This window comes from Protobothrops mucrosquamatus, unplaced genomic scaffold, assembly GCF_001527695.2.
Source record: "Protobothrops mucrosquamatus isolate PMUCROS unplaced genomic scaffold, P.Mucros_1.0 scaffold373, whole genome shotgun sequence".
Classification (NCBI taxonomy): domain Eukaryota; kingdom Metazoa; phylum Chordata; class Lepidosauria; order Squamata; family Viperidae; genus Protobothrops; species Protobothrops mucrosquamatus.
In genome coordinates this window covers 812,206-829,703 of record NW_015386705.1, presented here as the reverse complement: position 1 = coordinate 829,703, position 17,498 = coordinate 812,206, and the positions used below count along the sequence as shown (strand labels likewise).

General features: G+C 37.8%; 1 protein-coding gene across 1 annotated transcript in view; it reads left to right on the top strand.

Annotated features, from left to right (window-relative positions):
• The window catches only part of TOP1 (DNA topoisomerase I), a 70,236-nt gene extending 57,757 nt beyond the window's left edge, over positions 1 to 12,479 (top strand). Inside the window, exons 18-22 of the mRNA XM_015815749.1 lie at positions 1,835 to 1,949; positions 2,939 to 3,066; positions 5,843 to 5,937; positions 9,228 to 9,377; positions 11,069 to 12,479. Of these exons, the coding sequence (XP_015671235.1) occupies positions 1,835 to 1,949; positions 2,939 to 3,066; positions 5,843 to 5,937; positions 9,228 to 9,377; positions 11,069 to 11,171 (591 nt within the window). The 3' untranslated portion in view covers positions 11,172 to 12,479. The remainder of the gene's footprint in view (positions 1 to 1,834; positions 1,950 to 2,938; positions 3,067 to 5,842; positions 5,938 to 9,227; positions 9,378 to 11,068) is intronic.
• Positions 12,480 to 17,498: the final 5,019 nt, after the last annotated feature.

Sequence of the window (17,498 nt, the reverse complement as noted above, 5' to 3'; positions counted from 1 at the left end):
GACTTTTTACGATTTTTGACTTTTCAGAATCAGTTAAATCTCTTTAGGCCCATTTTGCCTGAGGAGAAGAAGCTGCCTAATAATTACGCACACCTTGATATAGGGTGTTGATCTTTTTAAGCGACACCCTCCCTCATTATACAAATCACTCCCTCCCTCATTATACAAATACACATCACCTGATACGCTTATATCCACTAAGCATTCAAGTTTATACAGCTTGGAGGTGGAAAATATGTATAAAAAAGATGATATGGTCAAAATACTCACCTAGTAATTGTGCACGCTGTGTCTATGTGTGTGTAAAAAATCAAATGTAGACACCATTTATTGTGTTAAGAGTACCTCCTTTAGCACAAATATTTTGAATAATTATATTGGTAATCAAGCTATGCTGTTTATATATGTGTGTGTATACATACTTTCATGTGTATACATACAGTAGTAGCCAAAATTATGGAAACCTTTTGGGAAAAGTATATTTTTGAGGTTTGTTGGCTAAAAACACCACTTTTTGGGGGGGGGGGAGTAATACCATAAAATTATATATCAATGGAAAGATAATTTAATCAAGAATGTAATGCAACAAAGTTTGTTCAATTTTCTGTACTGTATTCTATGAAAAGTTATAGCCAAATAACCAGAAAAAGGAAGCACAACTTGCTTAGGTTCATTTCAGGTAGCTTTCCTTCACCTGATTGTAGCCAATGAGCGTGAGTGTTTAGAGAGCCAATCAAGTGTCATCTTGTTTTGGCAATGAGCCAATCAGACCACAGTAGGATTCAGTTATTGATGTCATGTATCGAAGCTGAGAGGAGGACATTTGTCAGTGTGTTATGTGATCGCTATCAAGTTGGTTGGGGTTTTTTGTGTTCTTTCATTTAGTGAGCTTGTGAAACATAATAAAATTAAAGTAATGGTACAAAGAGTTGACTGGTTGCCCAGAAAGTGATGTAAAATAATATTATTAAGTGAACACGGTTACAGTTATAAAGAAATTAGAAGAAAAATTGGTGGAAACTTAACCAAAGGTGGCATTTCTACTGTACACTTTTCCCAAAAGGTTTCCACAATTTTGGCCACTACTGTATATTGGAATATTGGGGAGAGAGTAAGACTTGTATTTTCATCAGTTGTTTCTATTTTTAGCTTTCTAGAGATTTGCATTTTCAATATTTTTTTTTGCAAAGAATTAAGTTTTGTTAAAAATGTTATACAGCCTTTAGAAATGGAATGAGAATGTGTGGATACTGTTTATTCAATACTTGCATTGTTATTTAATTTGGGATTTGTTTTACTCAAGAAAAATTACTGTTTTAATTAACTCCTTTAAAGATCTTTCAAATAATGAAAAAATATAGCATTTATACCCTTTGAATTGTTTTATAATGCATTTAAATACTAAAATAGAAGATGCAGAAGTATAGAGAACTTTTGTTTGTTTACTCTTCCTTTAAAAAATAAAGAAATATTGCTATGGCTGTCGTGTATTTCATTTATGTCTACCATCCTTTTAATAGCCATCATGTTAATATCATACAGACATCAGCAATTATCCAACTGAGTAAAAAGGAAGCAAAAGTAGAGTACTTTTAGGTCTGCAATTCTCATTATTTGAATTGGTTTTAGGGCCAGGTTGAATAAGAATAAATTAATGAAAATATTTGGATCATTGTACAGGCCATTGTACAAAATGTCTCAACTTTATAGCTCCTCTTGATTGGGGTACAGTTACTGTTTCTATGATTTGCACTTCCCAGTTAAATTTATTTATATTCTTTACCATTTGTTGAATTGGTATATAATTTTTCCTCTTTTCCCCTCCATCTTTTAGACCAGCATTTTAAATAAGCATCTTCAAGATCTAATGGAAGGGCTGACAGCTAAGGTATTCCGAACATATAACGCCTCTATTACGCTACAGCAACAACTGAAGGAACTCACAACCTGTAAGTACCTTTGAAACAGCCTGTCTCATCTTTTCTATGTTAATCAGAATTGAAACAGTTCTGATTTCAGAAAACTACATTTAGGCAAGAAAAACCAAATGTACAGGTATAGTATAGGTGGTACCTTGCTCAGTAGTAGTAACTGTGACAGGGATCTTGGAGTCCTAGTGGACAATCACTTAAATATGAGCCAGCAGTGTGCTGCAGCTGCCAAAAAAGCCAACACAGTCTAGGCTGCAGAGGGATAGAGTCAAGACCACGTGAAGTGTTAATACCACTTTACAATGCCTTGGTAAGAGCACACTTGGAATACTGCATCCAGTTTTGGTCACCACAATGTAAAAAAGATGTTGAGACTCTAGAAAGAGTACAGAGAAGAGCAACAAAGATGATTAGAGCTCTGGAGGCTAAAACATATAAGGAACGGTTGCTGGAATTGGGTATGTCTAGTTTAATGAAGAGAAGGACGAGGGGGGACATGATAGCAGTGTTCCAATATCTCAGGGGTTGCCACAAAGGAGGGAGTCCAAAGCGCCTGAAGGCAGGACAAGAAGCTATGGATGGAAACTAACCAAAGAGAGAAGCAACCTAGAACTAAGGAGAAATTTCCTGACAGAACAATTAATCAGTGGAACAACCTGCCTCCAGAAGCTGTGAATGCTCCAACACTGGAAGTTTTTAAGAAGAGATTGGACAGCAATTTGTCTGAAATGGTATAGGGTTTCCTGCTGAGCAGGGGGTTGGACTAGATGACCTCCAAGGTCCCTTCCAACTTTATTATTATTAATTGCAATACACACTTCACTTTAAGAGTAGTTACTAAAGATATAGACTGCATAAAGTAACCTCTGGCCTTCATAATTTAGGGACTCAACTGCTATATGTGCTCAAGACTCTCTGACATTCTTTTTCAGTTGTTGGAAGTTAGCTTTTCATAAATGTTAATCTTGCTATGTGGAAAGAAATGTGTTTCTTTTGAACTCTTCCAGCGGATGATAACATCGCAGCAAAGATCCTGTCTTACAACCGTGCCAACAGAGCTGTTGCTATTCTTTGCAACCACCAGAGGGCACCTCCAAAAACCTTTGAAAAATCCATGATGAATTTACAGACCAAGGTAATTTGAGTGCTACATTTTTAGTTAAAAGATATACTGAGATTAATTAATTTCTGTTAACTCTCTTTCTTGTCGTACTTCTCAAAGTGCTACACAAATGTTTGGGGCTTTTTTTTTTTACAGACTTCCCATGTATTCTATTTGGTTTTATTACAGAAATACCTTCTTTCTGTGCAATCTCATCATATTAAGCCATCTTAAGATCTGTGTTTCTCTGTGTCTGTAACTTTTAACTCTGAAAAACAGTAATAAGCGATATCTAGTAAAAGCAAAATAAATTAGATTTACATAAATAATATGTGTAGTGGTTAAGGTGCTGAATTAGAAGCAGGAAGACTCAGTCCTCTTTCAAGCCTGGAAGCCAGCCCTGATGACTTTGGGCTAGTTACTCTCTTTCAGCCCTAGACTGGGAAATTAAAAAAAGAAATCTACCAACCTGTGTGGAACCAGCATGAGACATTCATTGAGCAGTGAGTGAATTTGTGATAGCAATAACAATATAAAGAAAATGCATTTAGTTCTCAGGACCTTGTCGTTTTAGATGTAAGAGGTATTCTGGGTCAGGGAAGAGCAGTTAATTATTTACATATGTGTGTGTGTGCGTGCACGTGTGCAATTATTATATATAATTATAAATGTTACAGTTTTCACTAATTTATTGACCACGCCCTTGTGAAATCATTATATGCCACTTAACAAAAAAAATCACCACCCTCAGGAGCAGTTTGAGGTACTCAGTTATCATGTAACATATGGAGCAGTTTTTGCTCTGTAGCTCCAGGGGGCGAAACTGGAACTAATAAGTTGACATTTTAAGAAAATTGTCATTTTGAAGTGGGGAGGAAATGGTAACAGCTGTTTGATAGTGTATTGGTGCTTCTCTGGAGGATTAGTTCTTTTCTACTATAATTATTTAAGCAGAAACTAAAAAGCCATCTTTCAGAGTCGCTACAATCAGAATTATTTATCCTGTATGATAATATTAGATTTTGATGGCCTCCAAAGTCTTTTAATTCTAAAAAGTATATAAGTGCCTTAAATTTAGTATTTAAACCATAGCGGTGCAGTGATTAGAATTCAGTATTGCAGGCTAACTCTGTCCACATTGCCAGGAGTTTGATTCCTTCGATCCTGACAGGCTCAAGGTTGACTCAGCCTTTCATCCTTCTGAAGTCAGTAAAAATGAGGACCCAGATTGCTGGAGGAAATATTCTGACTCTGTGAACTGCTTAGAGAGTGCTGTAAACCCCACTGTGAAGCAGTACATAAGCCTAAGTGCTATTGCTATTTAGAAACCTGCCTTTTTTTTTTCAAGGTTGAATCTGTAGAACTTTGTTCTGTTCTCTTGTCTGATTAAGACCAGAGGGAGATGCTCATTGTTAGGGGCCATAATTCCAGGGAGGTGATAAATTTGCTTGGTCTGCCTGGAAGGAGGACAGTTCATGGTGCCTCTGGATTCATATCTAGTTTCCCAGATTAAGGCAATGGCCACTGGTACCTTTTAGCAGATTTAGTTGATACATCAACTATATTCTTGACTGGGGGATGATGACTTTAAAACTGTGGTGGAAGTGCTGGTAGTCCAACTTATCTTAAATAATGTATTCCGTGTGGGTTACCCTTGTGTTTGGTGCAGAACTTAGTAGTCAGGTTATCTTGGGAAGAATGCAAAGAGACTGTTATACTGATGCCTGAACTGATAATAAAGTGCTGCACTGTCAGTTTGTTTCTGGTTAAAATGTAGACTGCTGGTCATTACCTTTAATGCCAGAAATAGCTTAGATCCAGGCTATCTGAGAGGATGCCTCCATGTTTATTGATATCATTTGAAGATATTCACTTACAGTTGTGAGCTTGTCTAGCAGTGACCTGAGACTAGTCTTTGGGGGGGGGCGGGGGGAGTTGCTGCTTCAGCTCTTTGGAATGCACTGCAGGAAAGTTAAGGGACTTAATATCCTCATTAGCTTTTTAAAAGAGCCATTTAAAACACATATTTTTGTATGAGGTTTAATCGTTTTAATTATTAATTTTATTGTTTACCTGACCATTTTAATTGCTATTTTAACTGTTTTAATGTATACTGGGACACCTTGGTAGCTGATGATAATATTCTTTTTTTTTTCTTAAATATTTTAGCAAGTGCAATGTCTGCTTTTTTTAGATCAACTGAATGTTGATTCATTGTTTGATAGAAATTGATCGATCAACTTGTTGCCAGAGCCTGACATTGTGGGCTAAGAGAGAGAGCAGCCCAAAGTCACCCAGCCTCCTTTCATGCCTAAGGCAAGACTAGAAACTTAACAATCTCCTGGTTTCTAGCCTGGCACCTTAACTATTAAAACAATTATCTAGTTTAACGAGCATCACAGACTTAAAATCTTGCTATCCATGTTTTCTCCTGTAGTGGACCTATATAAGCCTATTGCAATCTTGGCCCCACTTCTCACTATTATAAAATCTAGATACATTGCAAACAAAACCATTACCGTTTCTGCCTGTGAAAAACCATAGCTGATCCACTTTAGGGTACTGTAAGCAGCTATTAATTCTGCTCTTCTACAAATATATTTTTAAAATTTAAAAGTAAATAAATATTGGACTTTACTATTCATGAGATAGAAAACGTATTCTTGAGAGTTTTATTTCCTTCTAGATATTGTGTTATGAAAGCTTAAAGTACAGCGTCTTTAAAAAAAATAGTTGTCCGAATGTTTCAGCTTTTCAATAGCAATTCTTCCCATATCTATACTATGATTTATCTCTTTGCATGATCTAGATTGATGCCAAGAAGGAACAGTTGGCCGATGCCAAGAGAGAACTAAAAAGCGCCAAAGCCGATGCCAAGATCCGAAGGGATGAGAAGTCTAAAAAGTAAGTCTGACTGCTCTGAGTTAGCCACATTTGCAAGCATTTCCTTATATCATGTTGGCCCCATCTTTTAAAATGTCTTTTAAAATTTGAATATTTATTCTGCTTTTGAATGTGCTGTTTCAGATCTTGGCCAGCAATTTTTGTGCCTGCTGATTTGAACCAAGGATAATAAGTCTTCCTTCTGAATAAATACATACAGGTTGCTTTGCTCTGTTACATCAGTTACCAGCACTGTATATGTAAAAGGTTTCCTAGGCAAGGTACCATAAAGTAGAAATCTGTAGTTAACTTTCATGTTTTGCTTTTATCTTATAGTTTCCTCCTACTCCTAAAAAGCTCTTAATTGGTTTTCTAAACACATCTATGTTGCTATCGTTGCCTTCTAACATATGAAACACTGTTCAGTCCTTCCATTTCCTAAGATTTCTTATGTCCTCTATATAGACACATATATTGAATTTGTGCATAGATTGTCTTGAAACTTGAAAAATCTGCAGAGGCGTTCTTTTCCGCACACAAAAGAGCATTGGAAAGCTAGTGAACATCATCCTTCTGAAGAGTAGAAAGATTTCTAGCCTTTAGAACAGACATGTCAAACACAAGGCCCGGGGGCCAGATGCGGCCTGCGAAGTGGTTTCATGTGGCCCGCGAAGCCATCCTGGAAACAGTGAGAGAACGGCCCCTGCTGCCTTGGCCCTATCCAGGCCGGCCGGGAGCCAATGTACAATTTTGTGGTGGCCATCTATGCTGAAATGCATTTAGTCTTAGTTCCACAAGGCCGTCTAGAAACAGCGAGGAACCAGCCCCTGCCGTGTCGGCCCCGCCCCCTGGGTGCATGCTGGGGAGGTGTCACCCTTTGTGAGGAACGAAGAAATGGACCATGCCTTGGTCCCAGCCCCTTCTGCCAGAGACCCTCAGATCTGTCCCACACCTGACCAGGCACCCTTGACGCGAACGATGTAGAGCTGGCCATGCCCACCCAGTAGGCCACACCCATTCCATCCACGCCCACCCAGTAGGCCGCATCCACTCTGGCCACACCCTCCCGGCCCCCTGAGGGCAACCACAATGCTGATGCGGCCCTCAATGAAATTGAGTTTGACACCCCTGCTTTAGAAGAATGGCCTTTGTTAGCATTCTAACCCTCTTTTTACAAACATCACTGCACTGAAGACTAGAAGGATTTTCTAGGCTAGGAAAGCTAGTAACATGATTGTTATCACAATAATTTGGAAGAATCTTTCTCCAAATCATGGGATTTGGAGCTTCCAATGATCACAAGAATGGGGACTGCCTGTAAAAACCCACAGTGAGCGTGCCTCCTGTGTGGGGCGAACGGCCAGCATTTTGCTTAACGATCTATGTGATTACTTTAACGACTGCAACTGGAAGAGCCGGGATTGTGATCATTGAGCAAAAGCTGTCATGTTTCATCTCACTTAACCACTACTTCACTCAACAACTGAGATTCCAGTCCCAGTTGTAGACATAAGTCACGGACTACCAGTATTTATCATTTTGTGCTTTAACATAAAGAAGGGATTGGGACTGCTTCCTGTATCAAATCCCTAGTGCTGTTGCAGGCGTGGAAAGGAAATTTTTGAAATGGAAAGATTAGAATTGCCTTTGTGATTGATACATCATATTGATTGGGTGACTGATTGAATGAACAGGTAAGATAGATAGGAGTGGTATACTATACCAGTAGGTTCCCTGCATTCCAAATCATATATAAGTAAGTAAACATATATATCAGCATAATCTAAAACATGTTGGGATGGCCATCTGCAGAAGAAGATGCAATCTTGCATTTTTGATTCTTGAGTAGTATAGGAAATTTAAAAGACATGACTTTAGTTGAGAAATGCTACAGAGTTTTATCCCTTTTATCTGGCCCCCTAGTCATGTGAAGTGCCTATTAAAGGCAGCTTTGTTTTCATATGTGTAAAGAGCAATATTGTTAAGCAATGGGATGTGACAGTGTTAACCTGCTAGAGAATAGGCTTTCTTCTTCCCTTATATGGTTCTGATTGCAAGGGCAGTGAACACCCACATAGGACTGTTTAAATAAATACCTGGATACACAAGAGTCACAAGACATGAAAAGATATCACTAGCAACTGTCCTGCACATTTGAGCCAGGAAGATTTTGGCCTTCTTATACCAAGTAGAAAGATGCCCAGATATGTCTGGAAAGATGCTTCAACTATAGGATGTAGTAGACGTCTGACTTGTTGGGTCATTGTTTCAGAGATATTTCCTTACCTAAACAGAGAAATAAAATGACCATGGGTGGGTAAAAAATCAGTGGGAGTGGGAGCAACTTCTAACTTCCTATCAGCCTGACCACTGCTGATCATCCTCTGGCAGCTGATGGCAGGATCAGTCTACCCAGGCTATGGAGGGCTAGGGCAGGACCAGTCTATTAACTCTTCAGATAGCAACATGGTAGTGCAGCAGCACTGAAGTGGCCAAATTTCAATCCCACGAGTCATGTCTCCTGGATTTTGGACACAGAACTGCGGGTTAGCCCATTTGAGGTCCCTTAGTTCAAAACCTGTTGCCCTATGACGCACTATTTCACCCAACTGAAGGTTATAGACATCAGTTTTTAGTAGTATATAGATTTCTCATGACTCCAAGAAGTCAATAATATATATATTTGCTCTCTCCCTGGGCAGAATTCCCTCGTATCTGTACTGTTCAGAAACATACATCAGAATTGGCTAATCAGGTTATGAGCAGCATTCTGTCTATAGCAAGATAATTCATTATTCCTTTCTTTAGCTATTATATGTAAGTTCAGGTATATATATTCTCGGTTAAAAAAAAATCTATACAAAAGAACAAAGTAAAGCAAAATAGCCATGGTCTTCCTAGTCTCTGCATTTAAGCATCCTGCAAAAGCTGGAATTTTAACATGAACAGACATTTGTTGGAATGAAGCCCAGAAGGCCTCTGATTCAATTTCCTTCCCAACCAAGGTCTTTCTGGGCCACTTTAGATAAGTCATCTTATCTGTCCATCGTATCTATATAAGGGACGTAGTTCTGACCTATCATAAACTCTGATTCGGAGACCATGGGAAATAAGCATTGTTAAGCATTTTACACTTCTAGTACAGGGAAATGACGATAATCCCTTCTCAGTTCTGCACAAGAGTAAACTTAACATGTGCTTAGCAGTCCACTTAAGGGATTTTTTTTCCTGCTGGATACCTAATTCCTCTTGGAGAAATATATTTCAGAAAGTTACCTAATGTTTTCTTTATTTTTTTTCACCTTTTACAGGACTGTGGAAACTAAGAAGAAGGCTGTACAAAGGGTGGAGGAACAGCTGATGAAGCTGGAAGTTCAAGCAACAGACCGAGAGGAAAACAAGCAAATAGCTTTGAGTACCTCCAAACTAAATTATCTGGATCCTAGAATTTCTGTTGCTTGGTAAGTTCTAGTTTGAGAAAGGGGGATAATATTTTGAAGTAAATTAGGCTTTTGTTCATATTTGGCTTTCCAAGACAGTTCTGTTAAGCTGGGTACATTTCGCTTTTCTTGATTCATGCAGCAATTTCAAAAGGCTGAAGTAGATACAGTTCAATCTGTATGAAACCTACATCCAGTAGAAGTAGAATAAGATTTTGGGAAGTAGAAATTTCTTGTAGTGACAAAAGCAGCATGTTAAAGCAAAAAGGATTTTTGTTGGTGGGGTGTTTTTATTATGCCAAAATATTCAAAGAAGTGCTCTACATCTAGTCAAAAATGGTGTATCAAACAAAATAGTATATCTTACTTGCACAAAGGAATGACATTAGTACTGCTGTTAACTGTGGGAACAAGCCTTCTCAAATTCAAAATAACTTCAGGAGAAAAAGAAGGTGAATCAAACAGGTGTATTTACTTACTCTGGAGAAAATAAATGCTTCATATTGTGGTATTTTAAAAAAAGTAACAGTTGATGCCCTTGGGGCTTTTTTAGTCACAGAATAGATGAAACTCATAATAGTTCACTTACTTTACTTACTTAGAACTGGATTAAAGTTTCTGTGTGCTCCAGCACAAAGCCAAGCTCCCAGTTTATGAATATGACATTGCCGAAACACCAATGGAAGATTATTTGATGCATCTGTTTGTCACTTTTTCTAACATTTTCAGCAGCTTATATCCTTAAAACAAAAATTATAAATAAGTTACCTATAAATAATATCACTTATTAACTTATCATCACCCATTATGTAGCCCTTTCTGCTTCAAATTCTTTGCAAAAAGCGGGTTTTATAGTTTTGGTCTCTGACCAAAATGGCAGTAATGTAACATAAGGAGAAAAGCCCAAACCTGGAAATACAGGTTCTATTCAAATCAAATCAAGAGTAAGGAACGATAGTAAGCATGGGTTGCAAATAATGACTTGCATGTTCTGAAGATTCAGGAAACCACAGGCCATGTAGGTATCAGGTGTTGAAGTCACACTGAGGTCTTGCTGTGATGATTATGAATTTTTTAAAAAAATGGAAAATGCTGTATTGAACATAAGGATAGGGATTTAGTCACACTTGCTTTCTAAATTGGATAGCCTTTTTCCTCAGACTCCTGGTTTCTTGACTGCATTTGAACTAATACATAATAAATTTCAGGGGAACAATACATTGATGCTTTAACCTTGGATGGTAGTGGTCTGCAAAATGCACATGATTCAGAACTGTAGAATATGTTTCATCAGAGATGTGGACTGGCTGATTCAGATTACTTTCAAGGTGAAGTCACTGTAGTGACTGAGATGAAGACATCATTTGTAGAAATGCAATGTTTCTATGTTTGCACACACACACACACACACACACACACACACACACACACACACCTTAAATATTAGTTTCAAGCATAATTAGAAGCTTTTGCTCCTACCCTCTATGAATGCCTACTTTACAGTGTTTCCTAAGATTTCAGAGAAGATTTTAAGAATTGGTTCTAGACATGATCAAGTCACTCCACCATGTATGTATTATAGATTTAGAAAGTGTATCTCTGAAATTTTGACTTGTTGAGAGTACAATACTTAAGTTTTGTTATCATCAACTGCTTCTGTTTTGTCTCTATTTCTCACCCTCTCTCTTTCTCTCCCCCCTCCCAATTTTAAGGTGCAAGAAATTTGGAATACCGATAGAGAAAATATATAATAAAACTCAACGAGAGAAATTTGCCTGGGCAATTGACATGGCAGATGAAGACTTCGAGTTTTAATGTGATTTTAATGGGCTGGATTTTATGGAAGAAAATGAGCGTAGCCTGATTTTAGGGAGATTGATAAACTGTGAGCCTTACTTGTTCTTTATATTGGGGGGCGGGGGGTGTCAGAGGGGAAAGTGAGTGTCTGATGAAATACCCAACATCTTTGAGTAAAGATATGCCTGGAATATTGTAGAGGAGCCAAGACAGTTGTCCTATGGACAACTTATTTAAATCTGTTTCAGAGACCTAAATTCTAGCTGTATGGTTGTGTTTTATCTCTGGAGTACAGTAAGGACAAATGAATGGAACAATTTGTTAATGTTCTACCTGACAAATTTGCCATTACACTGAAGAGCTTGGAAATCATTATCTACTGTATACAGAATCCAATGAGATATTGATATGTTTTTACAGTTAGGGTTTTGCAATAACTTCTATATTTTAATAGAAAATGGACTCCTTAATTTCTCCCCATCCCCCTCATTAATTTAACACAACTGAAGCCCTTAGCACACTGGTTTTGGCCACAATGGTCCTGGAAACACCCTGTTGTTTTCATTTTTACTTATCACCATCATGGTAATGAAACCTAGACTAAAAATGCAACATCTCTTCAAAGCAAAGCATGATGGGAAGATCCTTCCTGACTTGAGTGTTACTTTTTTTGTTAATGTGAATTTTTAGTACTTTTAATTATTTTAAAATATTTAAACTTTTTTTTCTTCTTGATCTTAAAGATCATGTAGATTTGCAGAAGATAGGAGGGAAAGGGCTGGGGAGGGTTAATAGATTATGAGTACAAACAAATTTGTGACAAAATGTATTCCCATCATACTTTGTTCTGAGTACATTATATATATATGTATAGATATATATATGAGAAATATCCACATTTGTGGGTTTTGTTTTGTTTTTTCCTATGGCAGATTTTTTTCTCTCCCCCCCCCCTTTTTTTTTAATAAAAAAAAAACCTTTCTGCTCTCTTTTACTTGAAAGATTTTATTGTGTAAAAAGAACTTTCACAGGTCAATAAAATTTTGAGGGAAGTGAGCTTTGGTCCAGGAAAAAAAAATAAAAAAAATCAAGATTTAGGGCTTTTATTTTTTTTCTTTTGTAATTGTGTACAAAAAATAATAAAAAAATAAAGCAGAATTTTAATGTGAACCTTTTTTTGCTATAGTCCATTAGTTTTAGAAGCATTGTTAGTTTAGTGTGGTGCAAAGGCAAGTTTCCCGCAGTCTCTCCTTGACAAGTATCTTCTATTTTTATCATGAATTCCCTTTTAATCAACTGTAGGTTATTTAAAATAAATTCCTACAACTTAACACAATGCCAGCATCTGTGTGTTCTTGTACCCAGAAGGCCAGTAGTTGGCTGCAAACCAAGAGATGCAAAATTGTTTGTGGGGAAGAGGTGTTCCAGAATGGATTGCCCCCAAAAATTCGGGTCAAGACTAGAGATGGAGAAATCGGGTTTATTCATCTTTTTGTTTAAATTCTCCCAATTCCCTCTTAACCAAATAGTTTTACTTCAGCATTTATATTTCTGTGAGTTTGATGATAGTTTTCAGATTTTAAAAAGTGTGTATTAATTAAAAGTATCTTCAAAATACACTCTGAAATCAGGAAAACACTGGACATGCATACAAATGTTAGTTCTATTTGTGAACTGTTCAGAAATTGATGCTGAAATTGGATGGGATGAGTTTCCTGCAAGAAGATGAGAAACTGAAAGTAACAGATTTGCTCATTTAGTTGAGTAGTCCAGTTCCCACTGGCTTTCAACATTACCTAAATTATAATTTCTTGTCCTTCATGTAGTGTTTGGCAGATAAGATTCTGCATAAATGGCAGAATTCTGCATGTTCATAGCTTTTTACTTAGGTTTGTATCCACAGCTACAGTTTTGGAGGTGAGAGAAGGGTGTCTGTTCTTTACCAGTTGAAAACCAAGAACAATGCCTTAAAAAGAAACTTCAAATTATCCCATCTATAGCAATAGCCTTCAGGCTTATATACTGCCCTATATAGCACTCTCTGGACAGTTTACAATTTGAGCATTATTTGCATATCACCCCCAACAAGGTGGGCAGAGATTGCCTGAAACATTGCACTTTAACCAGTGTGCCACCAATAATAGGCAGGGGTTATCCTTAAGTTGGATGTTGTTAACCTGCGGACTGCTTCTACATCTAATCGTACTTAGTTGTCAAATCTTGACTAATTCAATTTTCTATTTAATAAATTAAAAAGCAAATCTGCTTGCTGACCTATGGCCATGATGCTTTGGTTCATTTGAATTTGCATGTAGAAACCACATACTAAAATGGCATTTTCAGTATTATGGAGTAGATGATAAAAAATCAGGAGTCTGCTACCAGGTTATTTCTGATTTTTTGCCATCATAAGATTAATATGGTTTTCCTACAGTGCGTAGGATAAAGAAATACTTAAATAGAAACAATTGCAAGGGTAGGTTTACAAAGCAAGCAAATGTGTTCTTGCCCCATTCCCCTCCAAAATCACATTTATGTGGAAAGAAGTCCTTTCATATAAAAAGCAGCATGTTCTTAACATACTACATTGTGTTGTTTAGTTTGATCTGTTTGTAGAAGTCAGAATTTCATTAAAAAAAAATACTGAACTGCCAAAATGGACAAATGGGATTAGTATGAGGAAAGGAAACTAGACACTAAACATTGAAGAAGACATCTGTATCCTTGCCTTTTCTATGTATTTAATGGCTTTGAGCTTCTTACTATTTTCAGCAGCTAAAATCACCTGATAAATATATATGTGTTATTACAGAGACTGTCATTTAACAATTGTTCACGTTAAAGAGGATGATGAAATAGTAATTTTACAACCAATCCTCACATTTGCTACCTTTGCAGATATGAAAGCAAAAGAAAGCTGCACTAAGATCACAAGCATAGTCAGAGTTTCGCTTAGCAACTGTTTTGTTTAATGACCAAATTGCTAATTGCAACTCTGTCACTAAATAGGACTACCATACAGCAATTCTGCACATGTAGGTAGGTAAGTTTCTTCCTCTGTTTTTATTCTTTTATAAATTTTATTTTTTTATAAATTAATTCAGTATAGACACCATCCAACTCCAAAATGACTCAGAAGTTCACAAATAATGTTAGCTCTGTCAGGTAGAGCAGATCAGAAGCCAGCCCAGGAGTGTTAGCTCTATATTACATTAACAGAATCTGGCAAGACTGAAAGAATTTCTCCCTTCCTCTCCTTTTATTCTCCAAACTAGGGAAGGTTCCTTCTGAAAAATTTCCCACAGACAGAGATATAGTTTAGATGCTGGTTGTCTAGTCTGGCTCTGCTACCAGTTTCCCACATAACATTAAAATTATGAGATCAAAACCAAGATGGGATTACAATACACAGACAAAAGTAAGGAACACACCCAACAAGGGGCTCTATCCATCACATACCAAAGTCTGGGAAAACAACCAAATATTCAAAACTTTACAGAATACAGATAGTCCTCGACTTACAATAGTTCATTTAGCAATCAGTTACAGCACTGAAAAAAGTGACATATGACTGTTTTTCATATTTACAATCGTAGCAGCCCCCCATGATCATATGATCAAAATTTTGATGTTTGGCAACTGGTTCATATTTGATGATTGCAGTGTCCTGAGGTCATACGATCACCTTTTGTGACCTGACAAGAAAAGTCAATGGGAAAGCCAGGTTCACTTAACAACCATGTTACTAACTTAACTGCAGTGATTCACTTAACAACTGACAAGAAAGGTTGTAAAATGGGGCAAAATTCACTTAACAAATGTCTTGCTTAGCAACAGAAATTTTGGGCTCAATTGTGGTACGTTGAGGACTATCTTTACCAGCAAGATGGGACCACATAGATTTCAAGCTGAACTAAAGGGCAGATACTGCAACAGAAAAGGACACCTCCTGGATCCCAAAAATTGACCCTTTAATTGAAGAGACATGGAGAGTTCCAACTGGTGGGATTAGGGATCTGACATTGGTAAGAAACTTTGTATGTTAATGCAAGGCTAATTAATAGTGTTCCAGGTTTCTCATGGAGCATATATTCCTACCACAGAGTTAGCTGTTCTTGTTGCAAACTGTTATGTTGCTTGTGCAGAGCTAAAGCTGTGTTTGTGATCTCTCCAGAGATAACCTCCAGTTGGACTATTTTAAGCAGTATAATTTCCTGTGAAATTGATTTTATCTTGCCAATTTTAAGCTCATGTGCAGGCCCACTGGAGGTGAGGAACTACTATCTAACCTGTTTGGTACAGGTATGCTTCAAATGAATTTAGCAAGTGGAGCACAGGAGTTCAGCATTTAGTCTTCAGAAAAACATACTAAGAGATACAGGAATTCCAATTTTTCTACCCAACTACAATAATTCTACCAGATTGATTTTATTTTTTTTAACCTGGATGGACTCCCTTGGTCTCAAAACAGTTGTTTCTGACTCTGTCCCAGTTTATTGCAAGTAGAAAATTTGTGGAGTTTCTAATTCCTATCAAGTTCCTGCTGTTGTTCCAAAACCCTTGTGGGCAGCATGTATTTTCCCGCTGGAGAGCCATTTTTTCTTACCCCGATTCTTGGCTCAAGTCAACCACTAGAAAGCAACTACAATGCAATTTCTAACTATCTGAGATTCAGCATCTTGTTATTGCAATTTCCACTATGTCTTACTATATGTTATTTAAAATTTACTTATCTTCTGATTTTCCCAGTACAACAACATACTAAGTTCATAGTTGTTGTGTAAAAGCATCCAGTTGGAATGTTACTGGCATGTTATCATGCTACTAATACAACTCATTGGACTGATGTTCTTTGTGTCCAACTATCATATCAGTCAGCTAAGAGTGTGAGATAAGGTTCAAGATATTCTCTAGGAGTTCTTGCCTCAAAGAAATGGCAATACTGAATGCATTTCATTATTAGAATGATTTATGAATGGGACAATATTTAAAAAATGAGTTGGTTTCTAGTTCCTAGATAAAGTATTGTAAGACAGAAAGAATGATGATAAGAATAATAGAGTTGGAAGGGATCTTGGAGGCCTAGTCCAACCGCCTGCTTAGGCAGGAAATCCTATACCAAGGGTCCCCAACCTGGTCTGTGGATCAGTATTGGGTCGCAGCATGCCAGCAACCAGTCCGCACAAACAAGGAAAGCCCCATCCGCAGGATGCAGGCAGCAAACAAAACGCCGTCCTCTCTGGTCTGGGGAAAAGTCTTTCTTCGTTACCGGTCCCTGGTGCCGAAAAGGTTGGGGACCTCTGCCCTATACCATTTCAGACAAATGGTTGTCCAGTCTCTTCTTTAAAACTTCCAGTGTTGGAGCATTCACAACTTTTGGAAGCAGGTTGTTCCACTGATTAATTGTTCTGTCAGGACATTTCTCCTTAGTTCTAGGTTGCTTCTCTCTTTAATTTCCATCCATTGTTTCTTGTCCTGTCTTCAGGTGCTTTGAAGAATAGCTTGACTTCCTCCTCTTTGGAACCCGAGATTTTGGAGCATTGCTATCATGTCCCCCCTCATCCTTCTCTTCATTAAACTAGACATACCCAATTCCAGCAACTGGTCCTTATATGTTTTAGCCTCCAGTCCCCTAATCATCTTTGTTGCTCTTCTCTGTACTCTTTCTAGAGTCTCAACATCTTTTTTACATCGTGGTGACCGGAACCGGATGCCTTACCAAGGCATTGTAAATTGGTATTACACTTCACGTGATCATGATTCTGTCCCTTGTTAATGCAGCCTAGCACTGTGTTGGCTTTTTTGGCAGCTGCAGCACACCGCTGGCTCATATTTAAGTGATTGTCCAGTAGGACTCCGAGATCCCTCTCACAGTTACTGCTGTTGAGCAACCTATACTATACCTGCGCATTTGGTTTTCTTGCCTAAATGTAGAACCTTACTTTTTTGCCATTGAATTTCATTTTGTTAGATAGCACCCACTGTTCAAGTTTGTCAAGATCCTTCTGTATTTTAAGCCTTTCTTCCGGAGTGTTCCGCTGAGCTCAAGCTTTCATCCCAAACACCACCACCCCGCACCCGATTTCTAAATACCAGAAAAAAGTATGTTAAAAGAAAAGAGAAAATGGCTGCAATTTTCATCAGTTGTGTTGTGGCTCCGTCCTGTGGGTCCCTCTCATCAGAGGAGGAAGGCTCTGAACATGAAGGAGAGGAGATGGCCAGGCCTCCCTCTCCAGGACCTTCCCCTCTGGTGCGGCCTTCGGTGCCTTCCGACGGAGAGGAGATTGGCCAGGAGCCCGGTGCTTCTGGGATTGGCCAGGAGCCAGGTGCTTCTGGGATTGGCCA